The sequence below is a fragment of the Caretta caretta genome, chromosome 7, assembly GCF_965140235.1.
Source record: "Caretta caretta isolate rCarCar2 chromosome 7, rCarCar1.hap1, whole genome shotgun sequence".
NCBI classification, from domain to species: domain Eukaryota; kingdom Metazoa; phylum Chordata; order Testudines; family Cheloniidae; genus Caretta; species Caretta caretta.
This window is the reverse complement of record NC_134212.1, coordinates 117,904,672-117,927,436: the sequence shown is the minus strand read 5'-3', so window position 1 is coordinate 117,927,436 and position 22,765 is coordinate 117,904,672. Positions and strand designations below refer to the sequence as shown.

At 47.1% G+C, this 22,765-nt stretch overlaps 1 protein-coding gene across 3 annotated transcripts in view; it reads right to left on the bottom strand.

Annotated features, from left to right (window-relative positions):
• XPNPEP1 (X-prolyl aminopeptidase 1) overlaps positions 1-22,765 on the bottom strand; it is a 45,683-nt gene that overhangs the window by 3,269 nt on the left and 19,649 nt on the right. For all 3 annotated transcript variants that reach the window (XM_048857832.2, XM_048857833.2, XM_048857831.2), the window contains 10 exons: positions 21,677-21,758; positions 19,979-20,189; positions 14,315-14,404; positions 10,217-10,267; positions 8,633-8,691; positions 7,675-7,752; positions 6,689-6,760; positions 4,095-4,155; positions 1,947-2,016; positions 65-238 (listed from right to left, as the gene is read on the bottom strand). In XM_048857832.2, the coding sequence (XP_048713789.2) occupies positions 65-238; positions 1,947-2,016; positions 4,095-4,155; positions 6,689-6,760; positions 7,675-7,752; positions 8,633-8,691; positions 10,217-10,267; positions 14,315-14,404; positions 19,979-20,189; positions 21,677-21,758 (948 nt within the window). The remainder of the gene's footprint in view (positions 1-64; positions 239-1,946; positions 2,017-4,094; positions 4,156-6,688; positions 6,761-7,674; positions 7,753-8,632; positions 8,692-10,216; positions 10,268-14,314; positions 14,405-19,978; positions 20,190-21,676; positions 21,759-22,765) is intronic.

The window sequence follows — 22,765 nt, the reverse complement described above, 5'->3', positions numbered from 1 at the left end:
TAAGCAGCTTGTTAACACAGCGGTCTTCATCTGATTACAGAATATAGTCAAGGACACTAAATACCATCAGAAATGATCATGCCGGCTTCTAGGGGTTCATCGGCAAAGGTTTTGTAGCTGATGCCACACGGACCCTCGTGCACATTAAGGAAACACCCAACTCCATGTCCTGTGCCATGAAGATAATCCAAACCACAGTCCCACAATGCAGAGCGGGCAAAGGAATCCAGAAGGTGACCTGCAAGCCAGCGAAAGAGAGACATTTAGAAAGGGCTCCAGCTGCACAAAGTCAGTCTTTGACGATCGCACCTACAGATCTTACCACGGAACACCAGAGCATAAATGAAAGAGAGAACCAAGTCACCGGCTTGGTGCAAGTTATAAAACAGACCTGTAATGGGGTATAGTGGCTCTTTAAGGAAAAAGAGGAATAGGGATCCAGGTTATCCCGTTCCAAATACAGTAGACTCAACCAAACAAAGACCCTGTGGGACAGCAAAGGCTGATGTGAGGAGAGAGGAAATGGTCCTGGAGGAAGACTGAGTCTTGGGGAGAAGAGATGACTATTTACTTAAGAGCCCGAGGTGAGCTTTTACTGGCAGGGTCGGGTAAGGCTCCCCTTTCTCCCAGTCAATCAGTCACCCAACCAATCAAGACAAAAACCCTGGAGAGGGAGACAAAATGTTCCCTGTTCTCATTATGCAGAGGTGACAATACAAAGGGCATGTCTGCCATAGACCTTCAATACTGGGAGGAAAAGGGGTGACCCGGAGTGCCCTTCCCAGGCTTGGAAAGATAGCTAGAAACTACCCCCAAAAGAACACTGGGAGGAAGGACTTTTGCAATCAAGGCTTTTTGCATTTGAGGTAATTTAATTGTGAAAGATCTTTGCGGCCAGCCCAGTGGGAGCTGGACCAGGTATATATAAAGGGCCTACTGTGAACTAGGAGAGAGTGTCTCAGGGCAGTGAGACCATCACTCACAGCATCAAGGGTAGCAAGCCAAGTCTCTTCCCAGCTACAGAATTCCAGGGTCGACATCCTCTGGCCTTTCAGAACAGTGTCTGCCTCATAAAAACAACCCGCACCAGCCCCTGGCTCTCTCAGTAGAGTATCCAGAGATTGAATGCCCCTGCAGAATGCTCATCCACGGAGGTGGTTGCTGTAGGTATACTGGAGGCAGAAGAATTGGGGATGGGATTAAGAGGACAAAATGGCCTTCCCTCACCCTGGTACACACATGCCTAATAGTTCCCTAGAGCACCAGAATCTGGGGCTTGACTGCCCAATGTCAGCATCCAGGTGTGAAAATCTGGCCTGTATTTGCAATACATCAGAAATGCAAACTGAGCCTAACTGAAAAAGAGACATCTTTGTTGAGTATCTTATGTGAGACAGAACAACACTGCAAGGAACTGGCTGCTATGTGTGTGTGCCACTGCCCTCTACAGGATGGAATCAGAATATCTTATTTGTGTGTCATTGGCCCTATACTGCTAACACCCACAAGAGATTCTCCTTTAGCTTGCGATGAACACCTCTGCTTTTGATGCAGGCGATCTGAGATCTCTGCTTGCTCAGGCTGTGGCCACGTTATACAGTACCCAGACAACTGTAAAGTTCTAGGTGGCCAGTGATTTGTTGCTATCCAACTCAGCAATAAAAATATTACACCCGTGGAACTAGAGTGAGAGAGAGATACAAATTCCCTTCACTCCAGTCCAAGAGTTTCATTGCCAAATGGTGTTAAAGGAGCTAGATCAATAAATATGACGCAATGTATGGTTATACAAAGAAACACAATTAAAGACAAAACTTCCATGTCTGCCTACTTCATTTGTATCTGTCAAGCATAATATTCTTGTAAATGGTCACATGATTCTCTAAACACCTCAGTTGTCTGAGCCATCTGCTGCAGAACGAAGTGAGACAAAGCAAGCGACCAACCTTTGGTTCCTTTAGGGAAGATGGCTGCACTCACAGCGATATGACCTTTCAGGACGTAGGTGAAGCATTCCTGCCAATGAAAAGCACTAACGTGAAGATAAAAAGCAATCTCCTTCTTCGCTTTGAAAACAGGATTGCATGTTCTAGGTCAGCAGAGCGTTACAGAGGCTCAGCTAAGACCCATAAAGTAGGTGATGCTAAAGCAAAGCATGAGAACAAAGATACAGACTGAGAGGATCAATAATGACGAGGGCTCTACCAAATTTATGGTCCATTTTTGTAAATCGCACGGACATCGCATTTTCAAAATCTTAAATTTCGCGGTGTTGTAACAAATATAAAATGGCAAATGTAAATGTAAAATATAAACATGTAAAGCCGTTAAGACTCCGGGTTTCTCAGATGGAGGGTCCCAACCCAAAAGAGGGTCGCAAGACTATTGTGGTGGGATTGCAGTATTGCCGACCTTACTTCCGCGCTGACCCCCTCTTGGGTCAAGACCTCCAGTTTCAGAAATACTGTGTACTTTTGTATACTTTTACCCTATACAAAAGACCAGATTTCACGGGAGAAATCTGATTTCACGGTCCGTGACGCATTTTTCACGACCGTGAATTTCGTAGGGCCCTAATAATGACTGGACTGAAGCCTTCCAAACCGAATGCCAGGTGGACACCAGTCTTACGAACCACCAGTTATACAAACCATTTTTCCCAACAGCAGGCAAAAAATAAATCTCGTAACAGAAAATGATGTCCAAGAACAAGTCGACATCCCTTCACAGTCCTATGCCTTCAGCATATTGGAAATAGCTTTCTAGTGGCTTGAAAGGCAAGATGCGATGCATTGCACCCATATGGCAATTTATGCACCGTACCCACAGTAATTTTAAGATGTTCTATTTTTATGAACTTTTTGATTATATGAACGCCTCAATAGTTCATAAAACAGGAGCTCTACTGAAAGTACCTAGACAGACAGGCCTGGTATAAATGCAAAATTGCATTCATTTTAACTAACGATGGGATTTTAAACAGATTTAGTGGCATCGCTGAAATCCCAGTGTGAATTCTCTGATATCAGTTTAAAACTGGCTTATAACAGCGTATGCCAGTTTGAAACCAATATAAGAGCCTCTGCAATGGGGGACCCAAGCCTCCGTGGATGGCAGGAAGGGGTTAATGAGCTCCAGAAAACTTAGGCAGCCCAAATGGAGACAACTGGGGCAGGAGTCAGGCTTCCAGGGAGGGGTTTAGAGCCAGGCTCAGCTGGGGAAGGAACAGGCAGAGAGAGAGAGCAGATGTGGGACAGAAGGCTGGCTAAGGCCAGGCACTTGTACCTAGAGCTGTCTCCCCGGGGACTTAGGTAGGCTTACCTACACTGCTCAGGGGCGTGGATTTTTCACACCTCTGAGCGACGTCGTTAAATTGACCTCATTTTCTAGTATAGACCAGGCCTAAATCTCTGCACCCCAGAAGGCGCTGGAGGCTAGGCGGAGCAGGGGAAGCCCCGCTGGGAACCTGAGGCTGCGTGGCTACTGTGCCACATAATGCTGAAAGGGGGTGCTCTGCTGAGGATGTGCTGTAACAGCATCCACACAAAGAGCTGATTTTTAAACCGATGTAAGTGAAACCAGTGCGACTCCTTTGTTAGACAAGCCCTTGATGCCCTGCCTTACCATGTGAGCTTTGTGATGGTAGGCTCAGTTACTCAGGAAGGTGGTTTGAGCTTTCGGCACATTGCCACTGAACTTTTCCGGGGGAAGCCGGATCGTTTTCCAGGTGGGAAGTGTGGATTCTGAGATGGGGAAGGTGCTATTCTTTATATTTTCTTAGGTTACATTTTGGAGCTCTGAATCCTGACAGCTTCCTTTTTAACCAGGGATTGTTTCGGGGGAGTCCTCTGGCCTATACAGGAGGTCAGATGAGATGATCACAATGGTGCTTTCGGGCCTTGGAATCTAATAATCCTCACCGATTTTTTTAGCAAATGGATGGTACCAAGTGAGCTACTTTGATTCCACAGTTAGTAGGTAGCTTTCTACCACTTGTATCATTTTTACCTTTTTCTTTTTCCTCAAAAAGTAACGATCATTAAAATATCTCTAATGCCCTGAGCCTGCTCTCGAAACACAAGATGTCCAATTACCTTTTCGTAAGCCGACGGGGTGCCGAAATGCATGGTCCGAGTCACATCTGTCGTACCATCCCTTTGAAACAAGAGCAAATGAAGTCACAGAACGCAAGCTCAAATGGAGAGAATACATCTTACCCCAACAATAAAGCTGCAATGCTAGTCATTTCCAGTAACTGAATCAAAGTGTTCTACACCCCGATTTATGCAGGAGGTCACACTAGATGATCATAGTGGTCCCATCTGACCTTATCAATGAGTTCCTGAACACACTGATGCCCGGTATGGAACAGTGTTGATGGACATTCAAATGCTGCTCAATACTACTGAGAAGGAACCATTACATGTCATTGGTATCAAGGGTGGTTTTGAAGCAGACTAAATCCACAACTGCATGCAAAAACAGATGCATAAGTGATAGCTAATGGCTTCAAAAAGACACGTAAATCCCCTTTAACCACGGGATAAATACTCGGAAGTGAGTAATGATTGGGGCTGCCCAGTTTGAGACCCTCAAATGACCCTGATCTTTCAGAAAGCACTGAAGTCCTGCTCTCTGAAAATGAGACCCCATAAGGTATCTCCAGTTTGGCATTCAACCCCAAGTCACTAGTTATTTCTGAACTGTCAATCCATACGCATACATTTGACCCTGGCCCACACAGGTCGGACTCCTAAAACATTCAGAATTTAACTCCTCAGCAGTGGCAAACTCAGCATCTCTGCCCCAGTACCGTGAGAAATACCATCAATGTCTAACTCATAGTTTATTCAAGGGGCTGCTTTACACTAAAGGAATTTTTAATTAGTCTGCTGCGGGGGCGGGGGGAAGAGAAGAACCTGTAAAAATCATATCAAAGTATGTTCACGTGCTTCCTTTTCAAAGCCCTTTATAAATGACTGCTAACAATAGCCAAAGCGCCAAAGAGACAATTCCTCTCAAAGGAGAGATCAGGTCCACCCCACTCCCTTGCTGAACAAAGCGCCTTTAATGTATTTAGTTAGGGCTTGTGAAAGATCCTGGTGTAACAGCCACAGAGCCGTAGGCCACCAATTTGATCCATCAAACAAGTACAGCATGCACGAAGCTTCCCCAGCAGTATGGCTCATACCTTAGCTACCTCTAGGGATCAGACAGGAATTCAGTCTCCATGACTCCATAGGTCATCGAGAGGCAAACACTAGATTTCAAAGTGAATACACAATAGTACTCCCTTGTCCCGGACACAGCCCTCTGTTGGCATCATCTTAACAGTGGGCAGCATGGTTACTTGCCCAGCATGTCCTTACTCTGTTGCGCAGGCTATCTGCATCACTAGTTGAAGTGTAGGGGCAGGTGGGCAGGGCTGTAACCCCACCCTCCCACGCATGGGAGTGGGGAATGGACAGGGATTTGATTCTGCTCCCAGGGCACCAGCTAGCTGAGCTGAGATAGCTTGGAGGGCGAAGTAACCTGCTGCTGGCCAAGAGCATTAGTAGATGACATCCTCGTTGGGCCTATGGGAGAATCAAAGATTAGTTGTAACTATGAGTCACATCCCCCTCCCTGGTCTGCTCCTGACCTGGCACAGCCAGCTTGTTCGGGCACCATCCTACCATTCAACTGCAAGATCTTCTGGGCAGGGAATCCCTCTTTGTCCATTCTTGTGATGGGGTACATAAATCCCACATGGACTGGGGAGGGTTAACGAGCTGTGGCGAGCATAATCGGCCCAACTTGGGCTGCAGAAAGGGGCTGGAAAGGGGAGAGCTTGCTCGGTTGCTGCTGGCTAGGAAAGAGGGCAGTCCAGCCACTCTCACCTGGGGAGAGGAGTCTACTGAAGCCAAGAACTGAGTGGGGCTGTGGCCAGTCAGAACCTCCCTGGAGAGAAGGCAGGCCAGACATTGCACTGTTTGGGTTCATCAGGGACCTGCCGATGGTTGTTAAGGTAGGCCAGGGCAGAGGTGCCCCATCTGAGGGGAAGGGAGGGGTCTGAAAGCTGAGCCCAGAGGTCAGGTGGATGGATAACCTCAGGGGGGCTCCCAGCTGGGATTCTAACTCCTTTGGGGAATGTGACATTAAACTCTGCTATCCAGAAAGGGAGGGGAGGGCTGAACTTTCACAGTGACCCAGCCAGAGGGCCGAGCCATAAGCCACCAGAGCATCAGGGACACGGAGGCAGAGCGTCAGCAGCACTGGGCCCAGCCGTGACGTGGTGCCCAGGGGGCAGCAACCTGATGACAGTTTTGTAAACTGTCATATCAGTGAGCCCTAATAATGATAACAGCCCATTGAAACCTTTGCCCCTTTACGAATGCCAGCAAAGCCACCTATTCCTGTCACAGTCCAGTGACCCCAGCTAACGTCAAAGTGTGTGGCCTAGAAACGATTTTATTTTTAAACATTCTTGGGCAATTTCCCACCAACTGCTATGCTCAGGACACAGAGACAAGACCTGCATGACAGGTGTTCTTTAAAAATAAGAGCTCATCAAGTTGTTTAGTCAGCACCAAATCTAGCCCTTTAGAAGCTTCACCAAAGCAATGGAGATTCCCGCCCTACAGATTACACCCTAAAAGTTTTTTTATTCTAATTGAAACAAGAATTACAGCAACCCTCTTCCACTTACTTGTACTGAGCGCCAGAATCCAGGAGGTAGATCTCATTCCCAGACAAAGCCCTGTTGGTCTCCGGAACCGGCCTATTGAATTAAATGAAAAATTGTTTGTTCTGTCATTTTAACACTTCCGTCCCAATGCAGCTGTTGAATGACAACAGCAAGCGCCAGTTCAGATCGGTCGGCTCCAACTTCTTCCCTGAATGCTGGAATTTGCACAGCGCCTGAGCCGTGGGATGTGGATGAGTGTATTCCTCCTCTCTGCCCATTCTTCAACATACGCCCCCGGGCCCCATTTCAGCACAGTTCCCCTGCCTCCCCCATTCCTTCCCCTCTTCAGAAGGAAGAAGTTCCTAGACACTTCAGGTAACCCATCTCCCCACACTCCTGAGTAGTCAGAATGAACCACACACACACACCCCTTCTTCCCTGTCTGCCATCAGGAGCCATCCCGTGCTGCAAAATAACTAGCAGTTTCCTCATAACACAAGAAATCCAAATCATCCACCAGGAGGAGGCAGCCAGGATGGGCCAACCCATTCTCCCCTCAGAAGAAACTCTGCAGACCGAGGTTTGGGAGATGCTATGGTGGAAGCAGAGAACCTCTTCACTGCCCCAGCACAGCCATGACGACTGATCCAGGCTCTGGGTTAAATTATCGATTGCCTTCACCTCCAATTCCAATTCAAACACTGGAGTGGAGTCAGCTGTGTAGGCTGAACCAGCCACCACAGGGGATGGTCCTCTGCTGGCCATGAAGTCCTGGTACAACATTGGCATCAAAGCGTCAGCATCCCAAGTGGTGCACTGGGATCCGTACCTGCTGGGGAAGGAAGCTGGGCCAATATAAAGCAAAAAGGTGAGCGAAAGGGATATATTTTTCCTTGTCTGAACCAAATAATCTCAGTCTTCTGTCCTCGGCTGTAGCTCCGTGGGGAAGCAATGCAGACTATTGTATATGCATTTGCTGAAGAGCACAGGGGCTGCACTTCTCTTACTTGTAATGAATGATGGCGCCGTTTGGACCCGTGCTCGAAATCGTAGCAAAGCTCAAGTCGACAAAACCGTTCTGTTGGCTGAAAGGAAACACCGTGAACACGCACATGTGAGCGAGAGACACGCACCAGAGCAGGTGGGTGTCACCAGCACAGCTCAGATAATAAAACAGTCTCTAGTTAGCCTCCCAACCTCTTCCCTGCCTCCATTTCACCTCACCCAAACCCTTCCACTCCACAGAAAGATCAGTTCAGTCCCGCAGCCATCAGGACAAGCTTAGAGGTGGATCTAGCATGAGACAGGAGTCAAGTACGTTCAGCCCTAACCTCCCATCTAGCTGGAGTCCTGCCTTCTCCCAAATCGCCTGGCCTCCACACCTTCTAGGGAGCCAACATCCTCACCAGCTCCAAATCTCTGCCCTCAGACACCACACCCGCTTCTTACTCGTTATTTATTTTCAGACATTTGTATAGCACCATCCCTGCAGTATCCAAGCACCTTGCAGACATTAATGGCTCCGATTCTCCACTATGCTCATCTTGCTTATGAGGCACAACTTGGTCTTAGGAGCATGGAGAATCCAGCCCTCATGAATTTCCCTTGACAACTACCCTGTGAACTGGGGAAGCATCATCATCTCCATCTTGCAACTTCACAAGAGCCTCCTGCCTCCCCATGCAAGTGTCATGATCAGCCCGCCAAAGGGAGAAGCCAGTAACCAGCAGCAGAGGAAGGCCAGGAGAGGTGGCGAATGGGATCCAGCAAGACAAGAGTTGCTCCTCCCAAGAGATCCTAACCCAGCAGACACAAACCCTCTTTTTCTAGTGCCCAAATACAACCCTAGGAAAGCGGCTTGTTCTCAGATAACATGCATCAGGGAACGGGTAAATTAACACAGAATATGAATCAAAAAGCCACCCAGAAAACGCCCTGATGGAGGTTTTGTTTTTATTTTTTTACCTGCGAAACTCCTCTGCTTTGTCCGCAGCTGATATTTCAGTAACAGATCCCTTCATAACCTAATGGACAAGATCTGAGCTAAGTTATCAGGCCAACCATAGGCCCCGACTCAGTGGGTGCTCCAGGGCTGAAGGACCCACAGAAAAAAAAAAAAAAAACAGTGGGTGCTCAGCACCCATTGGAGCCCCGCAGATCAGCTCCTCCCACCTGCCAGCAGCCCTGCCAATCAGCTCATCCCCCTCCCTCCCAGCACTTCCCGCCCGCCACGATCAGCTGTTCAGTGGCATGCAGGAGGCACTGGGGACAGGAGGGGGAGGAGCAGGGCCAGGAAGAGGCGGGGTGGAGGTGGGGTCTTGGGGGAAGGGGCGGAGCAGGGATCAAGCACCTCCCAGGAACTGGGGAAGTTGGCGCCTCGGAAGCCAACTAGCAAAGGAAACCAGTAAGCTGTGAAAGAGGCTCTATCTTTAGCCTTTACACAACCTTATCTTACAGGGACATTCACATTTTGGAGTTTTATTTCACTGTCCCCCTGCAGTGATAGAAACCCAAACTCAGCAGCATTGTGTTAAGAGTGCCAGAGCCAGGAAGTGAAACTGACCAGTGCAGAATCAGAGCGTTTTAGGCCCCAGATGTGCAAACAGCTACTGCAGCATGTCTTGACTTCAATGAGACTATGCATAGGAATAATGCCACACATGGCAGCAGCCCTTTCCGGGATCGGACACTCTGCTGAAAAGTACAAATTCAGAACAAATAATGGTGAAAATCAAACCAGATTTAACCAGTTCTTTCCATTTCCATAATCTGTATTTTTAGCACTAATACTTATTTGCATCTAAGGTGCTAATAAAACACATATGGAAATATTATTAAAACATACAATACTTATATATAAAAGCTACCCATGCTCAGATAGTGCCCTTAGAAACAGATCTCAAAGCACTTCACAAAAAATAAGGTCACTTTTATTTTAACCATTTTGGTGAGGGGGAAATGGAGACACAGATGCAGTGATTTGCCGAAGGTCACACAGTGGGCAAATGGCAGAGCAGGAAACCAGTCACATGACGTAGGGCCAGGTTTATAAAGGTCCTTAGGTATCTAAAGATGCAGAGAGGCACCTAGTAGGATTCACAAAAGCACCCAAACAGGTTAAGTCAGTGGGACTTAGACACCTAAACTGCCCTAGCCACTGGGCAATACAGATTATCTTCAGCATGTCTCTGTAGCACTGCATGGTAACATACAACACTATTCTACGATCTACTACACCAAGTCAGCAGGCAGATAGTACCTCCAATATTAGACCTGGACAGATCCTTCCTCACCCCCTCAGGCAAGTTTGCCTAATCTGCCTTTTGACCACATTTAATAAATGTGAGCATGATTCACAAAGCTCATTCCTTTGATGGAAACCAGAATCCAAACCACAGCCTCAAAATCAGAGAAAAACGGGTGCTTTTTCTTCCTCTCCTAGCAGAACTGATCAAGAGAATATTCATAGTATTGAAAAGCTTATGCTAATGAAAAATGTTATTATGCAATAAAATCTCTACATTAAAACATGAAAAATCAATACTATACCTCTTTCTCTAGCCAATTAAAGAGCTCACACAGAGCGACAGCATCTTTAATCTATATTAAAATGGGTAAAAAAGAAAAAGTAATTGAGTGCACGTAAGATTTATAAAGCTGCAATGGAAACAGTCTTTTTTATTCAAAGACAAGCAGATATTAACACAGGGCACACTGGCAGGGAGATGAGGTAAGAGATCTAAGCAGTCTGTCTAGCCTCTAACTTCTCTGATTAATGCAAGCACCAGAAATTCATTCATAGATTCCAAGGCCAGAAGAGACCACTGTGATTATCTAGTCTGACCTCCTGTATAACACAGGCCATTGAGCTTCCCCAAAATAATTCCTAGAGCAGATCTTGTAGAAAACCATCCAATCTTGATTTGAAAATTGTCAGCAATGAAAAATCCACCATGATCCTTGGTAAATTGTTCCAATGGTTAATTACGCACTCTGTTAAAAATTTACACCTTGTTTCCAGTCTGAATTTTAAAGCCATTGGAACACGTTATACCTTTCTCTGTCAGACTGAAGAGCCCATTATGTTGTTGTTAAGCTAAACAGACGGAGCTTCCTGAGTCTATTGCAGGAAGGCATATTTTCTAATCCTTTAATCAGTCTCATGGCTCTTCTCTGAACCCTCTCCAATTTCTCAAAATCCTTCTTGAACTGTGGATACAGTATTCCAGCAGCGGTCACACCAATGCCAAATGCAGAGGGAAAATAACCTCTCTACACCCACTCAAGATTCCCCTGTTTATGCATCCCAGGATCATATTACCCTTTTTGGCCACAGCATTGCATTGGGTGCTTAGGTTCAGTTTATTACTCACCACTACCCCCAAATCTTTTTCAGAGTCATTTGTTCCGAGGATAGAGTTCCCCGTCCTGTAAATATGGCTTACATTCTTTGATCCTAGATGTATACATTTACATTCAGCCATATTACAATGCATATTGTTTGCTTGTGCCCAGTTTCCCAAGTGATCCAGATCACTCTGTATCAGTGACCTGTCCTCTTCATTATTTACCACGCCCCCAATTTTTGGGTCATCTGCAAATTTTATCAGTGATGATTTTATGTTTTCTTCCAAGTCATTAAAAAAAATGTAAATTGCAGAGGGCCAAGAACTGATCCCTATAGGACCACACTAGAAACACACCCCTTTGTCAATGATTCCCCATTTACAATTACATTTTGAGACTTATCAGTTAGCCAACTTTTAATCCTTTTAATAAGTACCTTATTAATTGTATATTTTTCTAGTTTTTTAATCAAAATATCATGTGGTACCAAGTTAAACGCCTTACAGGTGTCTAAGTACATTACATCTACTCTATTATTTTTATCAACCAAAATTGTAATCTCATCAAAAAAATGATAAGTTAAACAGGATCTATTTTGCATAAATGCATGTTGATTGGCATTAATTATGTTATTCTCCCTTAATTCTCTATTAATTGAGTCCCATATCAGCCACTCTAGTATCTTGCCCGGGATCGATGTCAGACTGACAGGCCTATAATTACCCAGGTTTTAAAATATTGGCACATTAGCTTTCTCAGAGTCTTCTGGAACTTCTCCAGTGTTCCAAGACTTATTGAAAATCAACATTAATGGTCCAGTGAGCTCCTCAGGCAGCTCTTCCAAAACTCTTGGATGCTAGACAGCCAGAACTGCTGATTTAAAAATATCTAACTTTATTAGCTACTGTTTAACATCCTCCTAAGATATTAGTGTAATGGAAAGCGTGTTATCATATAATATGACTACAACATCTTTTTTTTTTAAGTATAGTATAGAAATACTTATTGAGCACATCTAACTTTTCTGCATGATTATAATAATTCTACCATTTTTTCCAATATTGGACCAATACAATTGATAGGATTATTTTTGTTTCTAATGTAATTAAACTCATTATTATTGTCCTTAATTCTGCTGGCCACAGGTGTCTCTTTTGTATCCCATTGCTCCCCTTATCAATTTTCTATAATTCCTAGCTTCTGATTTATAATCATTACTATCAACTTCCTCTTTATTCCATTTGTTACATATTATTTTTTGTATAGCTGCCTTCACTTCCCCTCTAAACCAGGTCAAATTTTTAACCAATACAACCTTCTTCCTCAATTGTGGCTTTTTGGGCATCTGGCAAAGTGGTTCTTAAACAATTCACAATTATAATTCACATTTTTCTGATTACATTCTTTGATTAAATGTGCCAGATCAGTAAAATAAACGTTAATAAAGCTTTGCAGCTGGATAGGGTCTTATTGCCAAGGATTGTGAAGCCTTTGTTTACTACCTATGCCTTGCAACATGCGTGCTGTGAAGTATGGGCCTGAGTATATTTATCCCCGTTTTCTGATAGGTAAGATGAGGCACAGAGAGATGAAGTGATACATGCAAGACTAGCAAGAGGAGTTAGCGGCAATGATGTGACTAGAACACAGGTGTTCTTGGTCTCATGCCCCTGCTCTAGATGCTCCTTTATTGTTCTCTTTTGATGTTCGGGTATGTGTCACCCCACTCCTGCTCTTCCCATTGAAGTGACTGCATTCTGAGTCCCTTTGCAACCACCCTGGATAGTTTATCCGTAGCAAGGGTATAACAGAGGACCTCTGGATCTAAAATGGTCTTCTGTTGCCTGAGAGCAAGGAGTCACATGCTGTAGCTCAAAGGCAGTAGCAGATTCATAAACCTGCATAGATGGATTAGCCACTGGAGGGGGATCGAGAGCCATTTTGTGTTAGCAGGTTCCACATGCTAACATGGCCTGCTTCTGTCAGGTGTTGAGCACCCCTTCGGAGCTGAGAGATGAGGGCTCCCCACCTCTCAGGAAGATATTAGCACCTTGACAGACCAAACCTATGAAGAGTTTCATTGGAATACTATACCCTGTTTGCAAATGTGAAATATATGTGAAGGCCGTGGGACTGCCGGGCAGTGTGTACAGCAAGCATAGCTATGTCTGGAGGGTGCCTAGCACATTGTGGACACTGCTGGAAATCAGAATAATACAATGGGCAAGGATGCTCCAGCTTGGGGTCCCGGAGCCCAAAGTGGCATAAAATAAAGTAGATTGATGCCCGATGGTTATAGATGAGAGGGCGAACTGGAGAAACAAGAGCCCATGATTTTCCAAAGCAGCTCCAGCGATTTTAAGGGCCCAGCATGAGACACCTTAAAGGGGGCCTCATTTTTTCCAACACGGGGAACCCAGCACTTTTGGACCATCAGCCCCATTTCAGGTGCGTCAACTTGGCCACCCAAAAATGGAGGCATCCAAAATGATTAGTCCCTTATAAAACTCTCAGCCAGGGTATTCACTACTATGGTTTAGAGGTATACTTTTGGTTCCTTATTTCTACCCCATGATATTAGTAATTCGTGGTTATACAGCAGCAGTCCCTTAAGACCCCAATACAGATCAGGACCACATTGCACTGGCATAGTATAGACCTAGCAAAGGGACAATCTCTGCTTTGCAGGGCTCACCTGCTAAATATGGGTTTGGAACGCTGTATATTTCCCGCTGAGAACATGTATGGTGACTAACACCACTATACATGTTATTCATAGCTTTAAAGCCTTCACTGGGGCTTTAAATGTGGTGGGAAGGCTTGTGTGTTATAGCGAGCTATCCCAGTGGGGATTTCAACACTTGGTAGGGTCCCCCAGGCCAAAGGGAAGGGAGCAGACAACAAGCAGTGGACTGCTCTTCCAGGCTGGGGGTTGGGCAATCAGCCACCACCCGGTCCTTGTAAAAAGTTAGGGTATAGAAATGCACCAAGGCAGCCATTGCAGCAAAGAGCATGATAGAAAGGGATGGAAAAGCCTTGTTTGTGCCCCAAGCAATGTCTGAGAGCACAGGAAGGATTCAGAAATCTTTAAAGGGAGCGCCAAATAGGCAGAAGACCCAGTTAATAGCAGCAGGTGTGTGACAGAAGGTCTGCTTAGGAAAGAATTAGGAAACATCCAAAGTATTATTTGCTTCTTAATCCGAGACATGAGACCAATTGAAACACTCCCCCAACCCTGAAAGGGAAACATAATCCCCAGCTCTGGGAGATGATCTGAAATGCACTCGGTGCGTCACTTACATGTGCTCGTCTCATGCCTTCTGCTTCGACTGTGTTCTTCACGGCTTTCGCGATGCATATGGGCGTATACGGGGTGAGGTAGCGGTGAGCCTAGAGCACAGAGGCAGGGGTTACATCCTAATTATACAAACTGCACGATCTTGCATGTTGAACATCTTGGACTTTCGCATCACCGCAGTTTGTACTTCCACAACAGCCTTCGGTGAACGGTCTTGTTCTGTGCCGACTGCTGCTGGTTTGCTAGGCGCTGGCCAGAACACAGCAGAGGAATGGTCCCTGTTCTGAGTTTACCACCTTCATTATAACTCAGGGAACGAACTAAGAGCCATGACGGTCACATGAAGTATGTCAGAACGGTTAGCCTTGAGCTGCACACTGGAAAACTAAGGCACAAAGAGGTTTAGGCCCAAATTTTCAACGATCGCCTATAATCTGGGGTGCGCCAGTTGAGACAGGTAGGAGTTGATTTTCAGAGGGGCTGAGCACTCGCTGCTCTAACTGAAGTCTATGGTGAGTTGCATTTCCTAAAAATCAGGCCCTAAGAGTTCGACTCTCTGGTCATGTGCCATAAAATGGCCTTAAAGCAGACAGAGGTGGCCACTGGAGAATCCCCCTTGGGCAGAACTTTCCACTGGCATAAGACTGATGGAGGTGGCTCCATCACCTCCTAGCCCAGCCGCCACCCATCCTCAGAGAAAGGGAAGGGGAAGGCATGCTGAGGGAGACTAGAAGAGAGAGGGGGTTAGGGTTGCCAATTTTGGTTGGGCATATTCCTGGAGATTTCATCGCAACATCATGTTTAACTCAAGATTAATCTTTGATACCTGGAGACGGTAGGACAGTCCTGTAGGGTTGGCAACCCCAGAGGTGGTGTGGCAGAGGAGAGCTCTGTTTTGATCAATCCTCCACTGGCACAACGACCCCAAGGGACTTTACACCGATGCCAAGTAAAGACGGCCCCTCTGCAGATCTCACTTGTGCCAGGGCCAGATGGCTCTGAATCAGGGATCCACAACCAGTTCCCTCCCACTGCCAGTATCCACTGTGTCAGATCTATGCTTGGACATAGTAGAAAATAAGAGTCTAGCTGGGCACCCGGGACTAATGGAGCCTTTAAAAAATTCTGACTTGCCTGAAGTCTCACAGCAAACCAGTAGCAGAGCTAAGAATAAAACCCAGGTCTCCTGACTCCCAGTCCTCTGCTCTGACCACTAGATGATTTACCATTTCCGAACACTTTACAGTAGCAGGAGAACGACTGCTGCATTCTGAGGAAATAAAGTGCCGAATGCTCCTCTGAAATTACATTTATCAGTCAGAAGAGTCTCCAATCTATGCAGTACATCAGCTGACATTTTTAGATATGTCGTCAGGGTATATTTATCTTCCTATAAAAGTATATTTATGCACGTTTGCAAGCAAATCAATACAGGGTTTGCAGGGTCTTTGTTATATACTATGTTGGACTCTGGCCTACACCAGCAATATGTGGCTTTGATAGAGGAGCGGGATAAATCTACACAGTGCACAAGTGAGCTTTACCGTACCCTTGCTTGGACGTTCGGCTGATATAAGTCATATAGGACTGGGACTCAGGAGGCCTGGTTTCTATGGCCAGTTCTGCCAGACACCTGAAGACTGACCTTGAGCAAGTCACTTAACTCTTTTTCCCCTTCCCACTCTTTGCCCGTACGCTCTTCAGGGCAGGGGCTGTCTCTCACTATACCTTTGCGCTGCACCTGATCTCAGCTGAGGCCTCTAGGCGCTAAGATAATGTAAGTTAATAATCAATAATAATCATCCTAAATTACTTATTACGGGCCAGAGCCTGAGCTGTATAAAGGACCATAACTGCACTGCCTTTCCAACAGGGGGCTGTCCCCTTTAAGTGTAGTACAGATTAGGGTTCAGCCAACCCCTGTTCCAAGGCATGTCCCTTTAAGGTTCCTGGGATTTTGGAGTGGACAAAGGCCTATGGAAGGGCAGAGGCAGAGGAGAGAGGTGGTTTGTCCTACGGGAACAGCTAATGCTAGGCGAAAACCCAGGATACTGTTTCTTTAAGGGACCAGGACCCTTGTAGTGCAGGGTGGGGCAAGGATCCCCTCTCTCCCAGCCAACCAGGACGAGCCCTGGGAAGGAGGGCAGCTTATATATGCCGCCTCCTCTCTGATAACAGGGGAGACACCGGCAGGGGAACCAGTGCTGCCTACTGACCGCTTCCAACCCAGTGAGAAAAAGAGCTAAGTAAAAAAGGGGCCAGCTGGTTTAAGGCTGCAGCTGACTGGAATAAGAACAGCCCTGAGAAGGGATGCTGTGGGACTCCTCAGCCCAGGAGGAGAAGCCTGCCTGAACAATCACCCAGGCCCCAGGAGGAGGGCTATGGGACTCCTGACCAAAGGAGAAGAGGGATGGGCCCAAAGGGGTTAAAGTCTCTGTATTTGGAAGAGAAGGAATGAAGACCCCACGAAAAGGCCTGCATACCGTGGCCTGAGTCTCAGTCACTGCAAAGAACTAAAGGGGGAAACTGAAGGCAAGTTGCCTGCAGGGCCATGCCAGGCCCTGGGGAGGTGCTCTGGGATGGCACCCTGCTACAGATTTCAACTGAGCTATTTCAATTTATCCACGCTGAGGTTCTGCTTCCCTATTTGGCAGAAGATATTTTCACTGAAGTCAACAGAGCTACCCTGGTTTGCCCCAGATGAAGAGTTGACCCCTTGCTTCTCATGCCCAAAATGAATAGCCCCAATTATTCTAAGACGAGGTGTTGGAGTGAGTTTTAGTACTTTGCAGCAGTTTTTCAGGGCAGCAGCAACAGGCACAGAACAATGCATCTGATGCTGTCGGGAGGCCAGGTTTCACTAAGGAAAGAGGCAGAGAGATTTATCTGGGTTACACATGTTCTACATCCCGATGATTTGTTTTTGTATCAGGCAAAGCACACATGTTTTTTAAGAGTTGGCAGAAAGATACAAAGAGCTCCATCATATATCGAAGAGATTTGTTGCTGTGTAAATGATAAAGCTTTACAATCTCCCCATCTGTCCTAATGCACAAGGAGCAGAGAGGCAGCCAACATACATAATCAAACGTCATTGTTAGAGAAAAAATAATACACAATACCTGTTCTCTTGGCCACGGTAACTGGCATGTTGAACAGGGCAGATATTAGCTTGTCTATATAACTAAATAGACAACAGGGGGATATATAAACGACCTTTGCAGCTGGAGAGGTTTCTTTCGGAAGACATAAAACCTAGGCCGTTCTTAAAAATCCCATGGCACTTTTTGCAGGAAAAGGGCCTTCAACCCTGGTCTCTCAGCCAAACTGCAACTTTAAGCCCTACCCTGCAAATGCTCATTACACTGAGTAGTCCCTTTAGAGTCACTAGGAACTACTCACAGCAGGACAAGGATTAAAAATGACCTCCACCCAAAATGGTAGTTGTTGAGCACAACGGCTCAGCGACACAGTGGTCAGTGTAGAGCTGCCTTGTAGATTATCCCGTGGGATTAGTTACAGGAAGGGGGTGGCTAGGACCTAGACGACTACACTTAAAATCAAGTGATTATGCTGGTGAACGATGCCCAGCGTAGGGCCCACCTCAGTGATTCTGAGCACCTCTCTAGCCACACAACAGCGACAGCTTCCCTGACCACTCTGCTGCTGTGTCCCAAGCCTGTTCTGAAGTGCTGGGAAACAAGGGGAGTTTTACCATTGACTTCAATGGGAGCAGAGAGAGGCCAGCACCGAGCACTTCCGAAAAACCCCACCCCAGGTTTCACCCAGGCCCTCCACGAGTGACCCTTCCACCCAGCTGATTATTCTAGCACCTCTTAATCTGACGTGGACAGGGCCACAGCCTGCCCCAGTGACAGCCTTAATAAGGGACAGCATGAGAACGGTCGTTTTAAAGGAACGCAAAGGCTGGGATGGGATGGCAATGGAGACTTTTCCACTCTTGGTCACGAGCACAAATCCATAATGGCTCCTCACTGTTGCCATTAGTGGCTGTTTGGTGGCCTATGTGCAGTGAGCTGCGGGTGTCTTCTAGTACTGATGGGCAAGAGCCTACATGGCAAATTGCCCTTCCCCATAGGCACCCTTGCTTGCAGACTCAGGAAAGGGGACCAAGGATTTCTTGGGCCTGTAGAGGACTGAAGTACCCTCTGACAGGTTTGAAACACCTCCAAAGGGTGGAGTGGAAGAAGCTGCCCTAGTTCTGTGGAAATGTAGGTGCTCAGCCTCTCTGAAGATCCAGGTCCTAGATGTCCTATATTGGTATCTGTCACCATCATGAAAATTACTCTTCTTTAAATCTTCACCCAGTAGCTTAGGCCCCAAAGGTCCCTTACTGTAATTAATCCAACCGGGTAAAGCTACAAAACACATCCCATTCTATCCCTGATTCATGTGTTCTCCCGAGCTTTTTACATCCACTCTTTGTACTGGTTGGTTATGACATCTGTGACAAGGTCCTTCAGCTGAGGTCCAGCTGAACTGGGGCAGAGTGCAACCACTTCTCCTCTGCGAACAAGAAGCCAGAACCATTGTGACTGCATTAATACATCTGGTCCTCCTAACCCCATCCCACGTGGCACATTCAGATTTGGAAATTGCCCAAAAGTCCTTGCTCTCAACAACAGTGCCGAGTGTAATGTTTACTTGCAGTGTATTATTTAGCCATTAGATGTCTCTCTGTGGTGGAGCTCCAGAGTGTGCACAGACTCTGGTGAACAAGGGAGACACAGCTGGAACTCAAGATGTGTGGAAGCCTGTTAATTTGTCTGTAGTTATAGCTTTTTTTCATAGATTCCAAGGCCAGAAGGAACCACTGTGATCATCTAGTCTGACCTCCTGTATAACACAGTCTATAGAACTTCCCAAAAATAATCTCTAGAGCATATTTTAGGTATGTTTGCTTTGAATAAGTGCTTCCTGTTTAGAAAGGACTGTTATACTCTGTATCAGAACAGTGGGCAGTGTGGGATAGGGCCTTCTTAAGGAGTCCCAGAAAACACATTTACAAGCACAATACTGAGGTGTATCAAGTACAAAGGAAACAAAACAATTCTGATATCAACAGTGTCCCTGTGCAGTCATGCTAACCCATCACAGGGATAAGCAGCCATTTCATGCAATCTGCGTCCTCATAATATTCCTTGCCGAGTGGACACAAATGTGGTCTACCTTGGCTCTTGCATCTCCTGACTATCTGCTTTTTGCCCCTCTACCACAAGCCACTGAAACAAATAAGGGGAGCCATCTTCAGATCCTCCCACCAAGCACAGCCCTCCCCACCCCCCGGGTTCTATCTACACCTGAACAATTGGGTGTATTTAATCTATGCCATGCATGGGACATGCTCAAGATCCATGCGCAGTGACCCTAGTTTACACATATCTCCCCAACCCTCTGCCTCCCCTGTTCTTGTCTTACCCTGAATCTGAGAATTCTTAGCGTAAATCGGCTTAACAAGCTGGAATGTTTGCCCTGAGGACAGCTACTCCCCCATTAAACAACCCTCTGATAGTCTGGCATTCTCGTCAAAGCCACCCTGCAGCACCCAGCACTGATGGGAAGCTGAGCAGGTGCCCTAATTAAAAACACTCATCACAGGACTGGGTTTGAAGGAGGAGTCCTTTTCCCTGCCAGGACACACCAACCTTGGGGACGGCCTCCGTCAGGGCATAGCTGGCTTTATCACTGAGCCACACTTTCTCCTTGGGGGAGAGACCCACACAGATGGCCTGCAGCTCCGTCAGGACAGATTCGTACGGCACCACCTGGATTTTAAACTCAGCCTCCAGGGCGGAATCAAGCAGCAGATGTTCCCTCGTGGACGGGTCTGCCATGCGGTCGCCACTGATAAACAGCCTGCAGAAATGTATCAGCAGAGAGCACGTGGGTGTGACTTGTGTTTCCGCCTGATGGAAGTGGGAAGGGGTGGAAATCACACTGTTCTAATCACATTTAAAGGAGAGAGGATATTATTAAGAACAACACTGTGCACTGATCCAGACCATTTTATCCAAGGATCTCCCTGCACTTTGTACCCTGCATTGAAATTAAGCCTCACAACCACCCTGGGAGGTAGTTATCCTCAGTTATACAGAAGGGGGCATATCATCACTAAGGCTACAATTTGGTCACGGAAGTCACGGAATCCGTGACTTCCAACCACCTCCACGACTTCAGCCTGTGGTACTCGGGAGCTGCAGGGTCCCCTGCCACCTCTGGCAGCCCCCAGAGCTCCAAGTTGCTGTAAGTGGTGGGGGTACCCCACAGCTCCCATCCCTCACAGGGGACCCCCAGAGCCACAGGCAGCAGGGGTACCCCGCAACCCTCCAGCTGCTGCAGGCACTGGGTGTACCCCGCGGCTCCCGTCCCCTGCAAGTGGTAGGGGACCCCCTGAGCTGCATGCAGCAGGAGGACCCCACAATCCCCTAGCTGCTGCAGGTGGCGGGTAGCCCCGCAGCTCCCAGCCATGGGTGGTAGGGGACCCTGGAGCTCCAACACCCAACCTCCGGTGGGGCCTCCGGAGCTCCTAGCCACTGCACAGCTGCCCCGCTGCAGGTGGGGTGGGGACCCGCAGATCCCCATTTTGTCTTAGATATTTTTAGTAAAAGTCAGGGACAGGTCACGGCTTCCGTGAATTTTTCTTTATTGCCCGTGACCTGTCCGTGACTTTTACTAAAAATATCCATGACAAATATTACCCTTAGTCATCACACAGCTGAGAACAGAACTCCCAGGCCTGTGTTCTACCCACTAGGTCACACACATTTGGCTAGTACCTTCATGTGCCTCGATTCTTGTACCCTACCAAAGCTTGTTGCACTAAACAAAAAGAGAAGGATCTTTGGCACCCAAAGCCCCAAAATCCCAGAGCACAGCAGCAACCGTCACTTGTGGTTTTGAAGTGAATCTTCAGCTAAGTTAACCCCTCAAAAATCCCTCAATGGATAAAGTTCTCCAGCGTCTGCCCCACTGCTGATGCAAATTCATCAGCAGCTCTGTATAGCACCTTTGGTACAAAGATCTCAAAGCATTTTACACGGTCCCAGTTTTACAAAGGGGCAAACTGAAGCACGGAGAGGTGAAAGGACTTGCCCAAGGTCACACAGTAGCAGAGCTGGGAACAGAACCGAAAGCTCTTGACTCCACCACTACAATGATGAGAGCGGGGGGGAGAGAAATGGATTATCATGGAATACCAAAATGCTAGGAAGGGACATTAATATGGCCGAGGTACATGCAGTTTAAAAGGACACAAACAACGCAAGAGCCAGTCTCTGGCAGGAAACACGCCTGGAAAGTCAGTGCAACACTTGGTAACGATAAAGAAGGGGCAAGGTAAAGACCTGATTGTGTCGGTTCCTATGACAGCGTAAGCAAAAAATACTGGATTGTATTCAACGTCTGAGCCTCGGAGGTTCAACAGCCCTAGGAAAGAAAAGAGAGCCCAGAATCACAGTCTTGTTTCATCATTTAAATTCAACAGTATTAGAAAAGAAAAACAAAACCAAACTCAGTTGGCTCGAAAGCAGGTTCACACAAGGGCTTTAAGCCAGAGTCCAGCTGTTGCAATTCCCCAGAGCTTTACTGGCAGTAATTTGCTTTCTCCACAAGATGGCACCAAACCTGTGAGTACTCAATGGCGCCAGAAAAATCTCTTCGGGCTCGGGCTCCGTAGCTAGACTGCCGTGGGGACGCCAGAATGGCAAGGCAGTGACTTTCCCAGTCTCTGCAGCGGGACAGCAGATCACCCCTCGCTCTCCACAGAGTGCTCAAGTTTTCGTACTTTGCTCTCACAGAGCCCTGTCAGCCATGGGACCCCCGGGGGAAGGGAGGCACAGAGAAGCTAAGGCCAAAACATTACAAAACGGCCTTTGGTTGTGGCTCCTCGGCTCGCGGCCTTGCTTGTCAAACGCGCAGGTCGCTCACAACTCAGGGGGACACCAAGCGGCGGGGCGGGCGCTGGGCCTCTCTGAGCGCCGGGTTTCAGGGGTCAAGCTGAGCCCCCCGAAACCCAGGGACTCACTCTTGGAAACGTTCGGGTGGAAGAGAGGCTCCCGGTGACGCGGCGAGCCAGCCGGCGGAGGTGGAAGCGCGACCTGCAGTGCCGGCATCTCAGTCTGGGGCTGGGTCCACTGGGCCACGCGACATCAGGCAAGACAGTCGCGGGGTATGTGCACGCTTCCTGGGAAAGACCCTGCTTCTCCCAAGCTACAAAGACCCATATGGGGCTTCCAGGAAGGGGCTGTAGAAATCTGCCTGCTGAGCAAAATTAGGGTCTCCATACCGTGGCCTCCTCTTCAACCCTCCCTCCAGATGCCCTTTCAGCTTTTAATAGAGCAACATCTAGTGGCTAAATATAAGATGAAAGGGTTTTTCCTTCTATAGTAAAGGAAAGGGGCACCAGATGTACACCTAGCAATAAGCATCTCTCT